At 41.5% G+C, this 20,617-nt stretch overlaps 2 protein-coding genes across 2 annotated transcripts; both read left to right on the top strand.

Annotated features, from left to right (window-relative positions):
- The first annotated feature begins 1,773 nt into the window (after positions 1-1,773).
- On the top strand, positions 1,774-6,796 carry cpa4 (carboxypeptidase A4). Its single transcript, XM_040163273.2, has 11 exons — positions 1,774-1,927; positions 2,707-2,788; positions 3,219-3,353; positions 3,443-3,541; positions 3,887-3,988; positions 4,079-4,180; positions 4,520-4,630; positions 4,799-4,889; positions 5,330-5,529; positions 5,638-5,722; positions 6,309-6,796. The coding sequence occupies exons 1-11, from the start codon at positions 1,863-1,865 to the stop codon at positions 6,494-6,496; spliced, it is 1,260 nt and encodes a 419-aa protein (XP_040019207.1). The 5' UTR covers positions 1,774-1,862; the 3' UTR covers positions 6,497-6,796.
- A 429-nt stretch (positions 6,797-7,225) lies between these two features.
- Positions 7,226-20,249, top strand: smc1b (structural maintenance of chromosomes 1B). Its single transcript, XM_040163272.2, has 25 exons — positions 7,226-7,414; positions 7,781-7,969; positions 8,219-8,331; positions 8,756-8,959; positions 9,574-9,812; positions 10,014-10,272; positions 10,696-10,836; positions 11,096-11,178; positions 11,282-11,489; positions 12,475-12,660; positions 12,789-12,980; positions 13,522-13,668; positions 13,791-13,925; positions 14,294-14,410; positions 14,631-14,737; positions 15,044-15,185; positions 15,375-15,520; positions 16,832-16,985; positions 17,261-17,359; positions 17,463-17,619; positions 17,749-17,903; positions 18,114-18,265; positions 18,987-19,056; positions 19,530-19,640; positions 19,730-20,249. The coding sequence occupies exons 1-25, from the start codon at positions 7,306-7,308 to the stop codon at positions 19,829-19,831; spliced, it is 3,717 nt and encodes a 1,238-aa protein (XP_040019206.2). The 5' UTR covers positions 7,226-7,305; the 3' UTR covers positions 19,832-20,249.
- Positions 20,250-20,617: the final 368 nt, after the last annotated feature.

Raw genomic sequence — 20,617 nt, 5'->3', positions numbered from 1 at the left:
ACCACGTGACGTTTGGAAGACTGGTCAAGTACTGTAAATTATTTATAATAATAAAAAAGATGTGCTTTTGAGCTGTAATTAAACTAAAATATATCATATATAGGATGGATCTATAGCAAGTATTTGTGTTGTGGATTAATCCGCCTTTATCTGTTATGTTTTCCCTCTTGCTTGTTTAGTTTAGGAAACCCCAGGTGATGTTTTTGAACGTCTTGTTTCTTTAAAAATATTCAGTTCACATTCATGCAATACAGAGAAAAATAAGAAAATATTCACATTTAGGAAGCTCAAACAATTACTCATTAGATTGAATGAAAAAGTTATTTGTTATTCAACAAACAGACTAATTGACCAACAAGTTCCGCTCTGGTCTTATGACGTATAGTTCAGTTAGTGCTCGTACTCTAAACTTAGCATCTGATCAATAATTTAGGATTCAGGGTAATTCCAGTCCGCTCCGTCTGATGTCACTCACTCAGCACCATAAATGGGCTGTAACACCATCACGTGGTATTAAATAAGTTTGGTGGTGCACTGCCACCTGGCGGCCACCGAGCCCACGTACAAGCGTGTTTAAAACCAGGAGAACAATATCTGTACAGTGACTTAACGCAGAAACAACATATCCAGTGAACAACCTTCCCTCTTATATTACGTTCATTAAATATACTTCAGTCATTAACTTAATGCAGAGTCAGAAGCAAGGAAATGCAATAAAAAGTTCAAACTCGGGGGCTTATTCTGCTGCTCAAACATCCTCCCCTCTGCTTTCAGATGTTGGTACCCGGCTGCAGAAGTTTGCTTCCAAGGAGCCACAAGAGCATCAGTGAGATGTCAGATGGATCAGATGGATCAGATGATCAAGTGGATGACTTTCACTCACTCACTGCCTTCTTATAGAGTGTTCTCATTATGGAAGAAGTTTTGTTGCTTAAAAGTTGCCATGCACATTGTTTATTGATCAAATGCAGATGTGTTGGAGATTTTAATGTTAATGTTGTGACATGAATAAATATGATGTCAGACTTAATGTTGATTAGGAACAACATTTCAAAATGGCACTTTTCAAAAAGGCCGCCCACTCCTGATAAAAATTGAACCATCTAATCTGAACCACTGTCGCATTACTCAGGAAGTGTGAAAAATTACTTTCTTTAAAAGGTACGTCGCTTCTTATTTGGTACTGGAAATAATTAGTTAGGTTACTGACTCATATCATTGCACCTAAACAGTTCACGGCTGTAAATGTATGACCAATGCCTTTGTCTTTAGAGCTTTAGCTGTATACTTCTGTAATTTCACATTTTCATCCTTTCCACTGAGATCTCTAAGTTGGCTGATTTTGAATTAAACTTTTTTTCTGATGAACTGAAACGTGAAGTGTTCCTTCATATGCTGAGAAAATCCCCCAATTTCTCAGACCAAACTCGGATCAGATGGAAAAAATGCGTCACCACACAGTTGAAAAGAGGCCGAATGTTCTTTTTTCTTTACAGAGATACGAGATTCTCTGAGGACGGCGAGGCTAAAAACCTGATGATCTCACAGAACACGAAGCATCGCTGTAGATTAAACTAGCAAACAGTGTATGCAAAGAGAAAGAGGACTTTAACCTAGTGGTGCTTTTACTTCTTCACATGAAGTCCAGACAGCATCGAAGGGAAAATGTCGCTATCTGCAGCTGAGAAACGCACAGATAAAAGCACGCCGATTCAGCAGGTTTTTCCATTAAAATAACTTTTTGTGATTACGGGCCTTAGGTGACTCACCTGCGTGGGAGCGTACCACCTGCCCCCATTGGTGGTTTTAAAGAGGCCGGGGCCCCCTGAGAGGGGACTCACAGTTCGGGACATCCAGACGAGATGAGAGGCGTCTGGCTCCTGCTGGTGCTCGTGGCTGCGGCCAACGCAGAGAGGCTTTTCATCGGGTGAGAAGAGACACGTTTCCTGCAGATGCACCGATCTGTGTTAACTTTCATTAAAGTCCTTCATTTGTCTAGACACTACCAATTCAGGGGTATGAATATATTTTATTGAAAAGATGAATTTCAATCAGCATTTTTGTCGCCTTACAACCATTTCTAACAGGAATAAACCAAAATGTGCTACGATGCAGAGCTGTGTGTTACACAAAGGAAAAGGAAATTTGATTAAGGTGAAAAGGGAAGAGCAAGCGTGGATTATGAAGTTCATTTTATCACAATAGATATCCTTCATACCAGAATAAACTTCATTGGGACATTACATTTTAGTACTTTTAGAGTCCATTAACTCTCTTTCATTTAGTTTAGTAAAATAACTTTGTCATTTAATTAAAGTATTCAGACACTTGATTATGTGTATTTTTTATCCTGCCTTCGGTGCTCTATAATCAGCAAGTCAAAGTTAAAATAGCCCATTTGTATTCAGCGAGCGTAAAATGCCGGAGCTTTCTGTTTAGAGACAGATTAAATCATAATTACAGCCGTATTAAAGGGAACGCGGTGGGATTCATGGGTACTAGCTGTTCTGCACCATTAACTACTCTTCATTTTGGTGAGCAGTGAATTAAATCTTCAGCCGCAGTTGAATATATATATATATATATATATATATATATATATATATATATATATATATATATATATATATATATATATATATATATATATATATATATATATATATATAATGATGCAAAGACTCTGAAAGGAATTTGTCCTCCCAGGGATCAGGTCATCAGGGTCAATGTACAGTCGAAGGAACAGGTGCAACTCCTGCAGGCTCTGGAGACGCAACAGGATTGGGAGGTACACACACACACACACACTGCGCCAACACCTACGTACCTCAGCTTTTCTCAGCGGCAGCAAGTTTCGTCTGAAACTACCAGAAATATGCAAGGCAAATCAATTTTTTTGAGGGTTGAAGGAGTCAGAAAGTCAGAAACCCTGCAGAGTGCGAAAAGAAAATAAACGCAGATGAACCTTTCCTCTTATTTTATTCTGCTTATCCACATCACATATTAATGCAGATTCAGATCAGAAATCACACTAAATATGTTTCAGTTAGATTTTGATTTATTCCACAATATTTTTCAAGTGATTTAATAAGTACACCATAAAAGCAGTTTTATTATTTTGTGAATTATTTGTATAAACACCAAATCTAATGAAAAGGCCCCTAAAACTGGAGATATGTGTCCTCGGGAGAAAAGAATCAAAGTCCTGTGATTTCCAGCTGGACTTCTGGCTCCACCCGGTCTCCACCGAGCTCCCCGTGGACATCAGAGTCCCTCGCTCCAGCGTGAGCTCCGTGAAGGAGCACCTCTCCGCCCACAACGTCCCCTACTCCGTCATCATCCACGATCTGCAGGTCCGTACCCACCGATCGGCATCCTCGCCCTCCCTCCTCGTGTGCCGCTCTGAATCTAAAAGGTGTCCCCCCGCATGTGTCTCACTCAGGACCTCCTTGATGAGGAGAAAGCCGAGATGGTGCAGAACCAGATGAAGGAGCGCAGCACCAGGAGCTTCAACTTCGGAGCTTATCACAGTTTGGAGACGGTGAGGTTCTTTGAGTTACTCGGGACTAAGACAGAAGCATCAGATTGAATAAATACTGTGGGGACAACAAGTATTTGATAAACTGACGATTTTGCAGGTTTTGTAGGCATGTAGGAATCTGTAATCATAGGTACTCTTCAACTGTGAGTGACAGAATCTAAAACAAATCCAGAAAATCACAAAAAATATTTAGCAGTTTATTGCATGACATAAGTATTTGATCACCTACCAACCAGTAAGAATTCCGGCTCTCACAGATCTCTTAGTTTGTCTTTAGAAAGCCCTCCTGTTCTCCACTCATTACCTGTAATAACTGCACCTGTTTGAACTCGTGTCCCCCTTCAGATCTACAGCTGGATGGACACTCTGGTGGCTCAGCACCCGAAACTTGTCACCAAGCAGGAAATGGGTCGATCGTATGAGGACAGGCCCATGTACGTGCTGAAGGTGAGACACGACTCTCACACCTCATCGCCTCTTCCGCTCACATATCTCGTCTTCATCTTTTATAATGGGAGCATTGTGTTGTTTTACTAGTTCAGCACTGGAGGAGACAAGCGTCCTGCCATCTGGATGGACACTGGTATCCACTCCAGGGAATGGGTGTCTCAGGCCACAGGAGTGTGGACAGCCAACAAGGTAGGACATGTCCACCCCATTAGAATGTGTCAGGTGTCCTCTGGGGGCTGAAGACAGAAAACTGTCAGAAGAAAACAAGATCTCTGAGGTGCATTTGAAAGAAGTTAAAGTCTTGTGTAGTTGTGTACTACTTACGGTACTAATTTGAATTAAATTAAGGTAAGCCCTATCACACAACATGACATAAGGCACACAACAAATACACCTTTTATTTGTCCTCTGTTGTTGTTGTTGTTGTTGTTGTTGCAGACATTGTTACCTCTGGGTGAAAACCGTCCCCTGCCTTAAACAGAAGATTCATTCATTTCTACAAAATAAAAGCCTGGTTCTCTTGCTCAGATTGCCTCTGACTACGGCACCGACGCGTCCCTGACGTCCCTCCTGGACACCATGGACATCTACATGCTGATCCTGGCCAACCCCGACGGCTACGCCTTCACCCACTCCGACGTATGGCCCAAAGGGTTTTAACTTGAATACTTTCTGTGCACATGATACGCACATCTGAGAGGACCACTTGGTCGACACCAGCCAGCGTTACGGTTTTAGATCCTACAGAAAAACATGAAAACTTGCATCTGTGTACTTAACCGACCTGATCTGTGTACCAATGAGCAGAACCGGATGTGGCGCAAGACCCGGTCCAAGAACCAAGGCTCAGTGTGCCGCGGGGTTGATCCCAACAGGAACTGGGACGCAGGCTTTGGTGGTCAGTACGAAGAGACGCCTCTCTTCTCTTTAAAACTAAGAAGGGAAATTACTAGAATGAGAAATGCTTCTCTTCAGGCAACATCATTGTTTACAATACACACTTAGGTGTCTATTTCACTTATTTTCTCCTAAATACACCAGAAGCCATCATTATAAAACATCCAATTTGCATTACTTAACGTGACATTTTCAGAAAAGTTGTTGTTACAACCACGAAACGTTCATGTTTCCTTCCTCTCTGATCCTGAAGGTTTTTACACAGAGGTTTATTCATCATCATTCAACATGAGATGAATCCTTAACATGTTCAACCATACACTTTTGGAAAACTTGTAATAGATATTAAAAAAAACGTCCATAATGTAGATAAACAATGGAGGAAGTTTGTATTCGTTGGAATGTATACCTTATTAAAGCTCCTGCTTGTCTCCTCTGCAGGCCCCGGGGCCAGCGCGAACCCCTGCTCCGACTCCTACCACGGCACCTCGGCTCACTCCGAGGTGGAGGTGAAGAACGTGGTGGATCTGGTCAGCAGCCACGGCAACTTCAAGGCCTTCATCTCCGTGCACGCGTACTCTCAGCTGCTCATGTACCCGTACGGATACACCTGCAAGAACGTCTTCAATCAGCCCGAGCTGGTAGGGAGGAGGGTCGGTTGTGAGGGGGCCCCTCAGCGATCACAATACCTCTCCCCCGCTGACCATGCATCACTACAGCGCTATGTTCTTGTTCTTTGTTCCTCGTAGGACTCCGTTGGCAGAGCGGCGGTGCAGAAACTCACGTCGCTACATGGAACCAGTTACAAGGTTGGAAGCATCTGCAACATCATCTGTGAGTCGCCTTTTATTTCTCCCTTCACAGCACCTCTAATTAGCGTTGTACATGTACACTGTAGTCCAAATTATTTTTCTTTTTAATTCCTGCTTTGCATCTGACTAAGAAAATGAGGGTCTTCTTCACTTTAATATAGCATCTTGTTTTCAAAACGAGTCGGAAATAGTAAATTACTCCAAAGGCTAAAACAAATCCTGATCGCTCCCCGCTGAATCTGAGTCAGTTAGTTTTTAAAGAGTTTAATCATCAAGTCAATCATGTTCATTGAAATGTCGGAGACCAAAATTGTGATCACTATTAATATTTGATTAAATTTGCAGCCCATGCTCTTAAATCTCAATCTCAGAGCTGCAATTATGACAAATTATATAAAATAAATTATTTTATTTTGTTGCCATAATAAATAAATGAAGATAAATTATTAATAGCAATAACTCTTAAATACCAGTGACATAAGTACAAGTAATTTAGTCATATCAGTTACTATATTATGCAATTAAAATATATATATTGTCAAAAAGCTGTGATAAGTAGATTTGCTAGCATCGTGTCCTCTTCAATCATCCTCTCTCCATCTTCTCAGATCAAGCCAGCGGCGGCAGCATCGACTGGTCTTATAACCTCGGCATCAAGTACTCCTTTGCCTTCGAGCTGAGGGACACCGGTCGCTATGGTTTCATCCTGCCGGCCAATCAGATCATCCCCACCGCCTCCGAGACCTGGCTGGGTCTGAAACACATCATGGAGCACGTCCGTGATCATCCCTATTGATTGCTGTGACCTGTGGAAAGAGGATGGGCTTTAACATCCACGACACGGAACAACTTCTCTGACATCTGACTTCAATGTTTAACAATAAAGTTGTGACCGTACCGCTTTGTTTCAGCGCTTAGTTTTTTCTTTTCTTCTTTTAATGTTTCAGCTAGTTCAGTTAAAGCAAATGATCATATATAGCTATGGGTATCAATTTATATATATATATACAAAAAATATATACATGTATACATCAAAATGTATTATTTTATTCATGAATAAAAATACTACAATTGAATAATAAAAATCTGCATTCAACTAATGTTCTCAAGCAGTGGTGTAAAAAAGTTGAATTGTACATAAGCGGGTTACAGTACTTGAGTATATGTAGTGCCTGCATTTCAGAGGGAAATATACTTTTTATTGTCCTTCATTTGACTTAAAGCTTCACGAGTTACTTTGCTGGTTAAAAATATTAATACAAAGTATAACGAAACATAGACTGCTTTCTTATTATAGATTAAAGTACCCAGTATTATCTAGTAATTCAAAATAAAACATATTAGTGCAACAATGACTAAAATTATTCTTTGACCTTTCATTCTTAAAGTATATTTCGGAGTTTATACTTTTACTTTAGCAAAATGTGGACTATTCTTAATATTTTTATACAATTGTATTATTTAATCTTCACAACCACATTTTTTACAGTGTGAAATGTTTAGAGCTTTTGAAATGATATTTCCCGCCTCTCGCTCGCCCTCCTTCTTTCAATAACTAACGTTAGCTGACTAGTTGCATGATTGCTGCAGCAAACTGGGATTGAAATGGGGTATCTCAAACAAATTGATATTGAAAACTTCAAGTCATGGCGGGGGAAAACCGTCTTAGGTCCATTCATGCGATTTAATTGTATAATTGGCACAAATGGATCTGGTAAGTGAGCTTTTTCCAAGCAATGCCGCTAGCTCCCTAGTAAGCTAACGTTAGCTTTCAATGCTACTATTACTATGCTAACATAGTCTAGTTGGATTAATTGAAGGTAGTTAGCTAATGTACGATTTTAAGTTTTGAAACTATTTTAATATAATTTATACCGATTACAATTTTGGAGTTGATTAAAACTATAATATATTATTTTCCGGTTAAAACATATATTCATGTTAACATTAATCAATGCTAAATTAGTTTAGCAAACACAGCTAATTTAGCTAACGTTAAATTAGCCAAAATCTTAAACTAACGGTCAAATTTGACGTTAGTTAATCGGCGATATGTAATTTAAAATACAATACACTACAGGCAAGTCCAACGTGATGGACGCCCTGAGCTTTGCCATGGGGGAGCGGGCCGCCTCTCTGCGGGTGAAGCACCTCAGGGACCTGGTACACGGTGCCCACATCGGGCAGCCGGTCCAGGAAACGTCCAGCGTCGCCTTGCGGTACTGTGACGACGAGGACCGGGAGACCGTCTTCTGCCGCACCATCGCGGGTCAGTTTTATTCATTCAGCTTAGCGATTACTTACATTTTGTTTATAGTTCTTTTTTTTTGTTCACTCATGATGAAGCTTTTGGTGTTTCACCGCAGGGCAGACTAAAGGGCTTATGTTGTCTAGAAAAGCCTAATTCATGTAAAATAACTAATAATATGTAACGTTAAATGGCACAAGTTTTCTCTTGTGCCATTTAACGGTGTGTATAAATTTAACGTACTTTACTGCCTTTCGTTGTGTCTTTTAGGTGACTCTACCGAGTATCACGTCAACGGTACTCATGTCACTTTTGACAAATACATTCAGGAGTTGGAGAAAATTGGTGTTGTGTCCAAAGCTCAAAACTGCCTGGTGTTCCAGGTAAACCGTTTTATAGACATTGGTGTAGGTGCATTTAAAGATATTATATCAATGCTTTTCCAACATTCAGGGAATTCTGTAATCAGGAATCAGGAACATTTATTACCAAAATATATTAGACATACAAGGAATTTGACTTGGCTGTTGGTGCATAACATCAGATAAGACAACAGAGTGCAATAACAGTATAAAACACAATATAACAGTAACTAGTGGGCTATGGGCTAATAAAAAAAATAAAGGATAAGAGTTAAAAATAAAAAGTCAAAAATAAAGTGCACCAGCGAACAGATAACCCATTTGTATGTGAAAGCTGAAAGAATAGAAGGGACAATAATTATTGTATTCTAGCAATAGGCATTCTAATAGCTTGCAGTAGTAATCCTTCACAAACATCTCTGCTACTAACTGCTCTTCTTACCAGGGGGCGGTGGAGTCCATAGCTCTGAAGCACCCAAAGGAGAGGACCAAGGTGTTTGAGTGCATCAGTCAGTCGAGAGAGCACGCAGAAGAGTATGACCTGAGGAAAAAGGCCATGCTGAAGGCTAAAGAGGACACAAAGTTTCACTTCAAGAGGAAGAAATCGGCAACTCTCGAGAGGAAACAGGTGTCCCAGGAGAGAATAGAGGTAAAGCCACACACTACAGCGCCTTGTCCACTCAAATCCCCAAAGTGAACCGCAAAATTATTTCACCTTCCGGCTACATTGATTATCACTCACAGACAAATGCAGTATGTGGCTGAGAGCAGGTTACATTTATTAATTTCCCTTTAGTATCCTCAGAATAAGGGGCTTTACGTTTTCCCCTGAAAACAACTAAAAAGGCATGAACAAACACCATAATGGAATTACTTGTTGTCACTTTATTAGAATAGCTCACAAAATGAGTATGAATGAGTAAGATTGTTTTGACATGATAAGGCAGGGTAAGAAAAGGGCTTGAGCATCACCTGGGGTCTGTCTGTTTTTGCCAATCCTCTTCATACATTTCTTCTCTTTTCTCTTCTGATTTTTTGAAATTTCTTCTGATAATGCTATATACTTGATTCCATTGAGGGATATGACTCTTGCTTTCTCTGTTAAAGTAGTGTCTGAAATATGTTTGTCACCCTATTGTGTGGACTTCCTAGCATAAACTGGGTTGTAGTTATTTGCCTTAGTTTCTCTCCAGTTTTCCTGTCAAACCATTCATTGGTAACCCACCCCCCACCCCCACACACACACACCTCACACTATACCAGGCCCAGAAATACCAGGACCTATTGGACGACCTTCACCAAAACTGCTTGCAGCTGAGCCTGGCTGAGCTCTACTTTAATGAGAAGGACATCAACGCTCTCAGCGACTCCCTGGGGGAGAAAAAGCTGGCTGCAGCTGCAAAGAACAACGCGCTGTTGAAGACAGAGAAAATGGTCAAAACTTCCAAGAAGGGACACGGACGTGTCACCAGAGAGCAGCAGCACATCGAGAAAGAGATCCGGTGCGTGTGTAGATTAAAAAAATGATTTAGCACACTATCAGAAAATACCAATATGAATGCATTCAATTTGTCCCTCAGCAGCTGTTTTGCTTCTACATGTAGGAATGTTTTAGAGACAGTCAAAGACAATCCAATGTTTAATATCTGTTTAGCTAAAACGCAACAGGCGCATAACATGTGTGTCCTCGTCCTGTCACTCAGCGCCCAGGAGCATGTCTTGTCTCAGTGTCAATCCCAGTACATCAAAGCCAAAGTCAGCACCTCCCATCACATGAAGAAAGAGAAGGAGGCCTGTGAAGCCCTGAAGAAGAGTCAGAAACTGATTGCTATCAAAGAGCAGGAGCTAGCGGAAGAAAGGCAGGAGATCTCTGAGCTGGAGACGATCCGGAGGAACTATGCGACGCAGCAGAAGAAGAAGGGAACGTCCATGGAAAGAGTCATCGAGCTGGATGAGGATCAGGTGAGTATGTGTTGGAAAACTTTGCTTTCAGTTCACATGACCTTGAATATTGTAAGATAAAGATTAGGTGTTTGTTTTGTGCTTATACTATACGATACACCGCTGACGATTACACACGTGAGTTTGGATAACACCATTCAACTTGGCAGAGCTGCGCCCATATGTCATGTTTTAAAGCCACACTTTAGTTCAGATTATGTATATTATTTATATATATATATATATATATATATATATATATATATATCAGACATTTGGGGAGTTCGATTCAAAACCATTTGTCTTGAATAGAATGTTGAACACACCTCATATCTCTTGAATCGATTTGAACCACCAAAGCTTCTCTTCTTCTTCTCAAAAAATGCATATTAAACAGGCTTCAGTGTTTCATCCAAAATTGATGTTAATTGTTAACTACTACAGTTGGAGCAATACAAAGAGCTGAAGGAGCGGGCCCGGACGAAGGGGGCTGTTCTCAGCCAGCAGGCAGAGAAACTGCACTGGGAAGTGAGAGCGGACAACGAAAAGATGGTTTTCGACCAGCGGCGTAAGAAGGAAATGGAGGTAGTGACATTTATGATGTGGATGACCTAAATGACCAAAATTCCCTCTCTTTCAGCCTTTTTCTCTCCGCAGGGGAAAATCTGTTTTTTAGTAAACACTATGTTTCCCAGCTAGTCGCTAACCATGTCCATCTACTGAATGATGCCGAGCAGGTTGTGTTTTAGAAGCTGTTTGCTGGCAGAAAGAGCAGTAAGAGTGAATCAAAACAATAAAGGAGTTACAGTCACTTTCATTTCTCTTTGAACGTCATCTGTCGTAGATCGCCATCAGGAACAAGCAGACTCAGCTGAAGGATTTGATACGCAGGGCAGATACGCTAGAGGAGTACACCAAGTCCTGCAAGTACGACTTGTGCTCAACAACTTGATGCATATTAATTATGTACTTCCTGAAATCAGGATGCAACATCGCAGATGGAACTTGATAGAATTACTGCACGTTTCAGCTCCTCCCTTCAAGAGTGCCGTCAGCTGGAAGAGAGCCTCAGTGCGGAGCTGCAGCAAGGCCGCAACCGCAGCGAGGAGCTGAACCAGGAACTGGGCCAGGTTATGGAGGAGCTGGGGAACGCACATCTGGAGAGACATGAGAGCAAATTCCAGCTGCGGCGCAAAGAGCTGCTAGAGAAGCTGTGCAGAGTCTACCCGGAATCAGTGGTGAGACAAGACAATCATAACGAGCAGAGATCAAATTCGCCACTAAAATCAAAATGAATACTAAATTCTTTAGGCAACAGTACAACCTATAGCATTAAAACAATAAAGATAACCAAAACACTAAAAGAGTATGTATATTTAAATACTAGGTAATATTATATAAATTATACACCACATCCACTAGATGGCAGGAGGGTATTTTACGAGACGTGAGTTTATCAGAGTCTGCAAGATACACCTGAATGTACCGTGAAGCACAATGTCCCTGTTGGTGCCAACAGGTATCATGTAACAACTTTACAAAGCTGTAACTCAGTTTGTTGAGCTCGGTTTTATTTGCTCACTGCTTTAGTCTCTAAATCTTCTCCAGGTGGCAAACTGTTGCCACACTACTGGGTTTAGGGAAACTGATTCTCCTGTTTAGTGTTTTTTCTCTGTTGGACCCATGGAGGTCGGCAGGGGATGAGAAAAAAGAACAAAGAATTCTTTGAAGGTGAAAGTCAAAAGCGAGTATATAAATAAATGATCAGTTAAGGTTGTGAGTTCCTGCTCCCAGCAGCAGGATCAGCACCTTGCAGAGCTCTGCAGTGCACGGCCCTGGCAGTGAAACCGGTCAACAACAACCCTCATGCTCAATTTCCTGGAAGATGATAATGAATCCAAACATATGATCCCCATCAATCAATCATTGTTTTTTCTTTAACATATACAGTGCCTATAAACTCCTTTAGTCTGTGGTCATTTGTCATTTTGAACTTAATAATTTCAAGTCCCTCATCTGTATTCATTCTTACTGTGTTTTTTTCCCGTTGCACTAGCAATGTCTTTTTTTTTTTTTAGAGAGATATATACTTTTTTTTTAATCTTGTGATACTTTTTTCTAAGCATCAGACATGACCTGCTATTTTTTGAAGTTCAGAAAGACTTTAACTTTGTCGGTTGAAATGATTGAAACCATTTCTTTTTTTTTTCATTCCCATCCCAGTTTGGTCGTCTGTCTGACTTGTGCAGCCCTGTCCATAAGACGTACCAGCTGGCCGTCATCAAGGTGTTTGGCCGCTACCTGGACGCCATAGTGGTGTCCTCAGAGAATGTGGCCCGTGACTGCATCTCTTACATCAAGGAGGAGTGCGGTGGACCCGAGACCTTCCTGCCCATCAACTTCTTGGATGTATGTTCCTTTTTTGGATTGTTGAAAATACAAAATGGCAAAGGAGGCAATGTTTTTTTCAGTATGCAACCCTGTCTCTGCCGTTCGAACATGCAAATGGGATCACCATTTCCCCCGGGTGTGCCCAGGTGAGTCCTCTGAATGCACGGCTGAGGGAGCTGCCCGGTGCCAAGATGATGGTTGATGTTGTGAAGATTAACCCTGGGAGATGTGCCGGCCAGCTTAAGAAAGTGCTGCAGTTTGTGTGTGGCAACGCTGTGGTGTGCGAGACCGTCAAGAAAGCAAGAAGTGTGGCCTTTGACGGAAAAATGCGCATTAAGGTGAACTCGGCCCTCGGCCACAAGTGTGGATATGTATGGTAAAAAAGAAATATCTTTCGGTGTAGTGCCCTATGCTCTGTGACTGTGACAGAATTTATAGTATTTAATGGCAAGAAAGATAAGAAGTGGTGCATGTAATGGAAAGTCAATGGAGCTTAGCTCTCCTTTTAGTTCCATGGTCTGACCATGAACTTCCCTTCAGTTGCAGTTGGGGTTGCGGATATACAGTTATTTACGTAGATAAAGCCTATGTTTGTAAAATTAAATGTGGAAAATGTGTAGGCAATGCATCCTTGTTTGTTTCCTTTTTCACAGGCCTACAACATCTGCTGAACCTGACAAAACATTGAATCTCTATTTTCACATTGCAAAAAGGAGTCATTGTTAAGATGCGAAAGTGTTGCATACGGTTCTTCTCTTCTTAAAAGTAAAATTCACTGCCTGAAATCGATTTGCATCTTCATAATAATAGTCTAAAAGTACCACCTGTTGCCTTGAACTTGCTTGCGTTCTGGAGTGTGATCTGATGTGCTCCCCGCAGGCGGTGGCTCAGGACGGGACGCTGTTCACGAGGGCAGGCGTGATCTCGGGAGGCTCCAGCTACCTGCGGACCAGAGCTCAATGCTGGAACGAGAAGGACATGCTGCGGCTGAAGGCTCGCAAGGACGAGCTGACGGCAGAGATGCGCGTTAGTCAACACACAAAATACCAGGACACTGTATTAACTATTTGATCAAGAACTAGGCCCACAAATGGAATCACTTTTCACGAGTGCATAATTTATTCACAATCAACTTTCCCTCTGTGCAGGATCTAATGAAGCTGAAGAGGAAGGACTCAGACCTGAAACAGGCAGTTGCTAATGCTCAGAGCGCTCAGACCCGCCTCAAATATACCAAAGCAGAACTGGAAAATATTCAGAACAACATCCCTAAATGCCAAACAGTAAGATCTAAAGTTTGATTCATTCAAACATGATTCTCTGTAGTGGTGTAAATCCATGAAAGAACCATTTTGAATTTTTGATTGTTTGATTGATTGTTTTGATTGTTCTCACTGACTTCAGAGAGGTTGAAATGATTTTTGCAACAATCCCAACAAAGGGATCAGTATGTGCCACTGGATCATCAGCGATCGGTGATTAGTAACTGTGATCCGATCCGAGAGTTACGCGATCCGTTGCACCACTAGTTCTCTGCCAAGGCTTGACTGCATGTGTACACGTATCAGAGCCCCTTGTGTTTGTTTATTACTCTTCCAATCCCAAATCATTTGAGTTGGTCAAAGATTGATTGTGTGCTGATTGTTTCCAGGAGATTTCTCGTATGGAAAGCGAACTATCAAAACTGGACTCTCAGATTCAGATACAGCAGGATAGTGTGGAGGCAAAGGATGAAGAGATGAGAAGAATCAGGGACCAGATCAACCAGGTAAAGTCATTAGAACCTGGCTGTTCTCGCATGGATATCGCATGGTGGTGTTTTGTTGCCCTTTGGGTCTCCATCATCGGACAGGATTCCATATTACCAAATAGATTTAAGTATGTCCCTGACATCTGCTATAGTTATTTAGTATAATCTAATGACTGGTGCATATTTTAGCCCTTTACCCATAGAAGTAAATTTTTGATTTGTCATATTGGGCTTTTAGATGGAGGACACGGTGTTTCATGATCTCTGTGCTGAGATCGGTGTGGACAGCATCAGACAGTACGAACAGGAGCATCTGAAACATCAGACGGAGCTCGACAGGAAGCGGTACGACACACCTTCACATTTCTAGCGTACTGTCTGTGCTGAGCTTCACCAGCCAGATCCCCAAAAATAAATCAATATGGTGAACTTGGAATGGCGAGGACAATGGTTTTCCAATAACATTGCATTATCAATGTCAAATGTCTGGAGCAGTTTCTAAACTACAAGAGTAGTAATAGAAAAGGAGGATCTAAATAAACTTGTTGAGTGTAAGTACGTGATTTCTGCTGGTATTAAATTTCTTTAGTTGTTTTGAGAAGAATGTTGAGTTTTATAACATGAAACGCACTGATAGGTCCCTCTTCTCAGGCTGGAGTTTGACAATCAGTACACCCGCTTAAATATGCGGCTGGAGTACGAACAAGACCAAATGGAGAGGCAGAAGAAGAAGCTCCACATAATGGAGCAAACCATCAACAAGGAGCAGAGAAGGATGGCCGAGCAGAAGGAGGTACTCACTCCGTGTTCTACCCGTCAAAATGTGTCCTGAGTGAATTAATCCTAACCTGGATTATCTGTTTTTTCTAAGTGACATTTGAGAAGTTTTACGTTTAGGGACATTTTAGTGGCTGGTGTGAAATAAAAAAAGAATTCAGCAAAGTTTGTTCGGCCGGATGTTTTTTGCCCTCACCCTCTGCAGGATGAGGAGAAGCTGCTGGCAGCGGTGGAGGACGCTCAGGAGAAACATCTGGAGCTGAACAACCAGCTGCTGTCTAAGAACAACCTGGTGGCCGCTGCCAAAGCTGAGCTGGACCTGAACACCCGGAGCCTCAAAGAAATCAATAAGTAACTAAAATACTCGTCACAAACGGCTCATTTCATGAGAGCCGTATGTAAACAAAGACTTACATGTTACAAGTGCAAAACTCCTGCCAGTTTAGTTCTGCTTGATCAAAGTCAAACGTGTTTAGATTGTAAGACGATGACTCGCTTAAAGTCCAGCTCGAATATTAATATCAAGCGTCAAGTGTTGTAATGTAACAATTGAAGACACCAGGACCGCAGAGAGCCTTCACATCTTCCGCCGCAAACTAAAGACACACCTCTTCAGACTCTACCTCGACTAAAGACTAACAAATTGTAGCACTTAAATTGTACTTGTAACGTCACTCATCTATAGCAAATTGTAAATTGGCTTATTTGAGGAAATTGCACTTTCTTGTTTCTTGTTCTCCTGAGTTTGTACCCTATGGTTGAATGCACTTATTGTACGTCGCTTTGGATAAAAGCGTCAGCTAAATGACATGTAATGTAATGTAATGTAATGTAATGTAATTAGGGGTGTCACGATTCATCCACTGAATTAATTAATTGATTTATATTCTTGCGATCCAACTGAATCAATCTGTGCTCAGCAAATCGGCATTCCGGACGACATATATCGATTACAAATCGATTGAAATGGTACATCATCAATTTGTGTCGATACTTGGAAACTGCACATTGGTTTTGTTTATTTTTTAGCACTTCAGACACGTTAAACGTTAATCGATTCAGCCTGTCTGTGACGTCATCAGTACGCAGCGGCAGCCGCGCGAAACTCGGAACAACAACAACAACACACAGCGTGGAGGAGGGTTACTGCGATTGCGAGCAAGACATTTACAAACCAACTTGTGGAAACATTTTGGCTTTTGCAAACACGGAGGTGTTCTAAATAAGTCGGTCGCTGTTTGTAGAATATGTAGAAGCCAAATAAAAAACCACGGAAACACGACGAATCTTTCCGGCCATCTACTAAGGCGCCGTGGGTTAAACCAAACGCCGACAGTCCAGGACCTCTAGCAGCGTTACCGCTGCAGCAGCAGCAGAAGAAGACTTGAAGACATTTTTGGACAGACGTGGATGTAAAATGTGTCTTGACTTGGCAGCGTCACACAGAAGATGCTTTGAGATCCATTTCCAAATGACGAAATCCTTCAGGAAGACGAATTTACTTTGAGCCCTTTTCCCCTGTACTCAGTGACATTTCAATAACTTGGCGAGTATCCGTCTCTACTTTCTATCCCTGACCCTATAGAGATGTTCTCTCTCTGTGGTAATAATATTCTAATCCGCTCGGGCTTCTCGTTTTCTTCACCCCGACCTTTTTGGCAGAGAGATGGTGAAGCTGCAGCGGGAGGTAATGTCCGCAGAGACGGCCTTGGAGCGCAAGCGCCTTTTCAGACACAACATGCTGCTGGCCTGTAAGATCCAGAGTCTGCCCGTTACTCTGCTGTCGGGGAGCCTGGATGAGATCAGTGAGGTGCAGGTAACCCTGTTCAATAACTCTTTGAAGTACTGGATATTAATTCAAGTTAAAATTATCATATTTTGAAAATAACAATGTAATTAAATAAGCTTTAGAAACCCTCTGACATTAGAGGGAACGTCTGAGAAGCCCGAAAGAAAAAGTAATAAAGTGACTTGAGGACTTTTTGGGCTCAGTCTCACCTGATAGCTGGTTTCTCTCTCTCTCTCTCTCTCTCTCTCTCTCTCTCTCTCTCTCTCTCTCTCTCTCTCTCTCTCTCTCCCTCCACTGCGCAGCTGGACACAGAATCCGAAAGCACCTCGGCCACCCTAAGCATCTACGAGAGAGAGGCACAACTAGTCGTCGACTACTCCAGCCTGGAGCCAGAACTCAGGGTGGAGACCTCAAGCCTGATCATTGTCCCCCATCTCCCCCCTTTGATGCCAGACATGCACCTGTAACATGCCTTGAATTGTGTCTGTGTGCGTGTGTGGGCAGAGTCTGCAGGCAGAGGAGGAGGTGGAGGCCTTCTTGGAGCAGCTGGAGAAGTCTGTGTCCTCCATAAAGCGAGTGCTGTGTCACACCTCAGTCCCAAACATGAAAGCTCTGGCCAAGATGAAGGACGTGAAGGACAAGCTTGAGGAAGTGACCGATGGTACGTCGTCATTCAATTTATCCGGTTACTTTAATTCACACAATATATTATTTATTTGAATCGCTCGAGTTGACGTGCGATAACTAAAGCACCCGTACCGCTGAGTCAGCTTTGTTTTCCCTCGGACAGCGTTCAACGACAGCGCCAAAGCAGCCAGGAAATGCATTCAGGAGTTTGAGCAAGTCAAAGGCCGACGCTTATGGCTCTTCAACCGGTGCTTCGAACACGTCTGCGTCGTGATCGATCAAATCTACAAGAGAATGTGCAGGAACAGCAGCGCCCAGGTGAAGCAACAAAACCTCACCTTTCTCCGTTTTTACTGCTAAAACAAAACCAACCAGCAGGGTTTGTCTGCTCTTCAGATGTGATGCGCTTACATTATAGTATTAAAAGTTGGGCACCAAGTTACTAACATGACAGATCAAGCCTAAACAGTGCGACCTACACATACTTCTCCTCCATTAAGTGATCAGCTCCTGCCTTTTGTGCTCCAGGCCATGCTGAGTGCAGAGAACCCGGACGAGCCGTATTTGGGAGGCATCAACTACCACTGCGTGGCGCCGGGGAAACGCTTCATGTCCATGGACAACCTGTCCGGGGGCGAAAAGGCCATCGCTTCCCTCGCACTGTTGTTTGCCATCCACAGGTGAATCATTCAGACTGGACAACTATGTAGAACACAAGACACACAAAACATTATGTAATGCCATTTTAATTCACTGGTTTACTTTTGCCTTTTCCAATCCAAGGAAAGAGAATGTTTTAATGCCGTAAAAATCCCTCTGAGGCATATTTGTGAATTGTTATATTGGACAACACAAATAAGTTATGTTGAAAATGATATCATAATTGGGGAAAGTGTAAAAGCAGAAGGCAACTTTAGCTAAAAGCACCAAATAACAAGTAGAAGAAACAGAATAATAAATCTGTAAGAACGGATTGAATTTAACCAAAATCCCATTTCCCCAAGATCACTTAACTAAATCTGTGTTAGCTGGACAGCTTGACAATTCGCTCCCACAGCGATAAAATAAGAGCAGAAGAAAATGAATTAGCACAGCTGGTGAAACACCACGACACATGTTTCACAAGCTCTCGGGGGAGTAAAGCCAGTAGACTCTTTGAACTGATGAACAACCTTTGAAGGCCTCTAGATCTCATCTCTCACAACATTGACTGAATGCAACAAACCATCTTCTAAAGTGACACTTAGGCTGGGTCTTATTTTCTTTTGCAGTAACAAACTCCAGGTTTTATCTTGTTTTTTTTAGGCACTCGTTATATATTAGCTTTTAATGGCTTTGGCTCAAACATTTGAACCCATTGCTGGTTCACTGAATCCGCGATGTTTGTGTTTCCTCCTTCAGCTTCCGTCCTGCTCCCTTCTTCATCTTGGACGAGGTGGACGCTGCGCTGGACAACACTAACATAGGAAAGGTACGAGTGCTAAAAACAATGAATAAAACAAGCATTCCAACCTGCTGTGACTCTGCTCTTCAATGTCAGAATTTGCTTTGTCTGTTTGACTGGATGTCTATAAAATGGGTCTTTTTCTGACATTACAGAAGATCAATAGATTCATTCAAACTAATACAAACAAAACCAATTTCAGCCTAATATGCATTATTCCTATCCACAAATTGATATAAAAAGCTGTATTGTCTACTTTGGGCAGCATTACTGGTGAATAACAACACCTGCAGACAGAATGCTTGAAAATGCAAAGAGTGTTCGATCATCACTAGCTTGTACTCAGCATTAAGAACATATGAAACACATGTTGCATCATGGCGTTATTTGACGTCACGGTGCATCATGACACGGTTTGATTAAGAGTGCACTTTTATTGTGTCTCATTTGAATGAGTTATATCCGTGCGTAGCTTTGGTGGGTGTTCTGTTTGTATCCAGGTGACCAGTTTCATCAGAGAGGAGTCTAGGGAGAACATGCAGATCATCGTCATCTCCCTGAAGGGGGAGTTTTTCTCCAAAGCCGACGCTTTGCTGGGAGTCTACTCAGATGTAACAAACTTTTATGACAAGAAGAAGAAAATCATTCATTTCTACATGTTCTGACAATACAGTGAATACATTTTTTTTCTTTTTCACAGTTTAAAAATTGCATGTTCAGCCGCATTGTGTCCGTGGACCTGCGCCGCTACCCGCTGGTGGAAGAGAACATCGAGGCACAGAGGAACAGAGGGATAGCGTGAAGACTGGAATCTCCTGCATTGTAGTTCTGTGTTCTCAGTCGAAGGAGTTATCTAAGTATTTATTTGTGTTCAGTTTCAGGCTTTTCTACTAGATAGATTTTTGTAAATCTATGAGCCTGTTTTGGGATGATATTTTTTAAGTGTCCATATAATCCGGTCGTCAGTTATAAGACACAAAGACGGTTTTAAATACAGCGGTTTTACTTCTATAAATGACCACACTCAGATGGTTAGATATCAAATCCAACAGTGTTAAAAGAGAACTGTTCATGTTTCTTAAATGTTGTTGATGGTGTCTATGTTATTTCCACAGTGATACATGTTGGTATAGTGCTGTTAAGTGTTGATGCTGTTAAATTGTATTCCAGTTGTGCTTTAGCACGACTTTATTCCTGTTCATTAAATCTACAGAGTTAAAGACGTCTGGTTTTTTTCCCTTGTCGAACATGTTGCTGACTGCACACTTTTACTGGTGCAGACCTTTTACGTGGAATGATTAGATTAGATTCAACTTTATTGTCACTGCACAGGGTACAAGTACTGAGGCAACAAAATGCAGTTTAACATCCAACCAGAAGTGCAAAATAGCAAAAAGTGCAGAGTATGTGCATATGGAGTACTTTCTATTCACACATACTAAATATATATATATATATATATATATATATATATATATATATACACATATATATTATATTTCATATATATATATACTCATCATATCATCCCAGTTTTTCCACACTTATAATATAAGAGCAGTTCTCTTAAAATCAGTTATTAAAGTTG

The sequence above is a fragment of the Gasterosteus aculeatus genome, chromosome X (assembly GCF_964276395.1).
Source record: "Gasterosteus aculeatus chromosome X, fGasAcu3.hap1.1, whole genome shotgun sequence".
Lineage (NCBI taxonomy): Eukaryota > Metazoa > Chordata > Actinopteri > Perciformes > Gasterosteidae > Gasterosteus > Gasterosteus aculeatus.
Note: the sequence above shows the minus strand (reverse complement) of the source record. Positions and strands in the feature narration are given on the sequence as shown.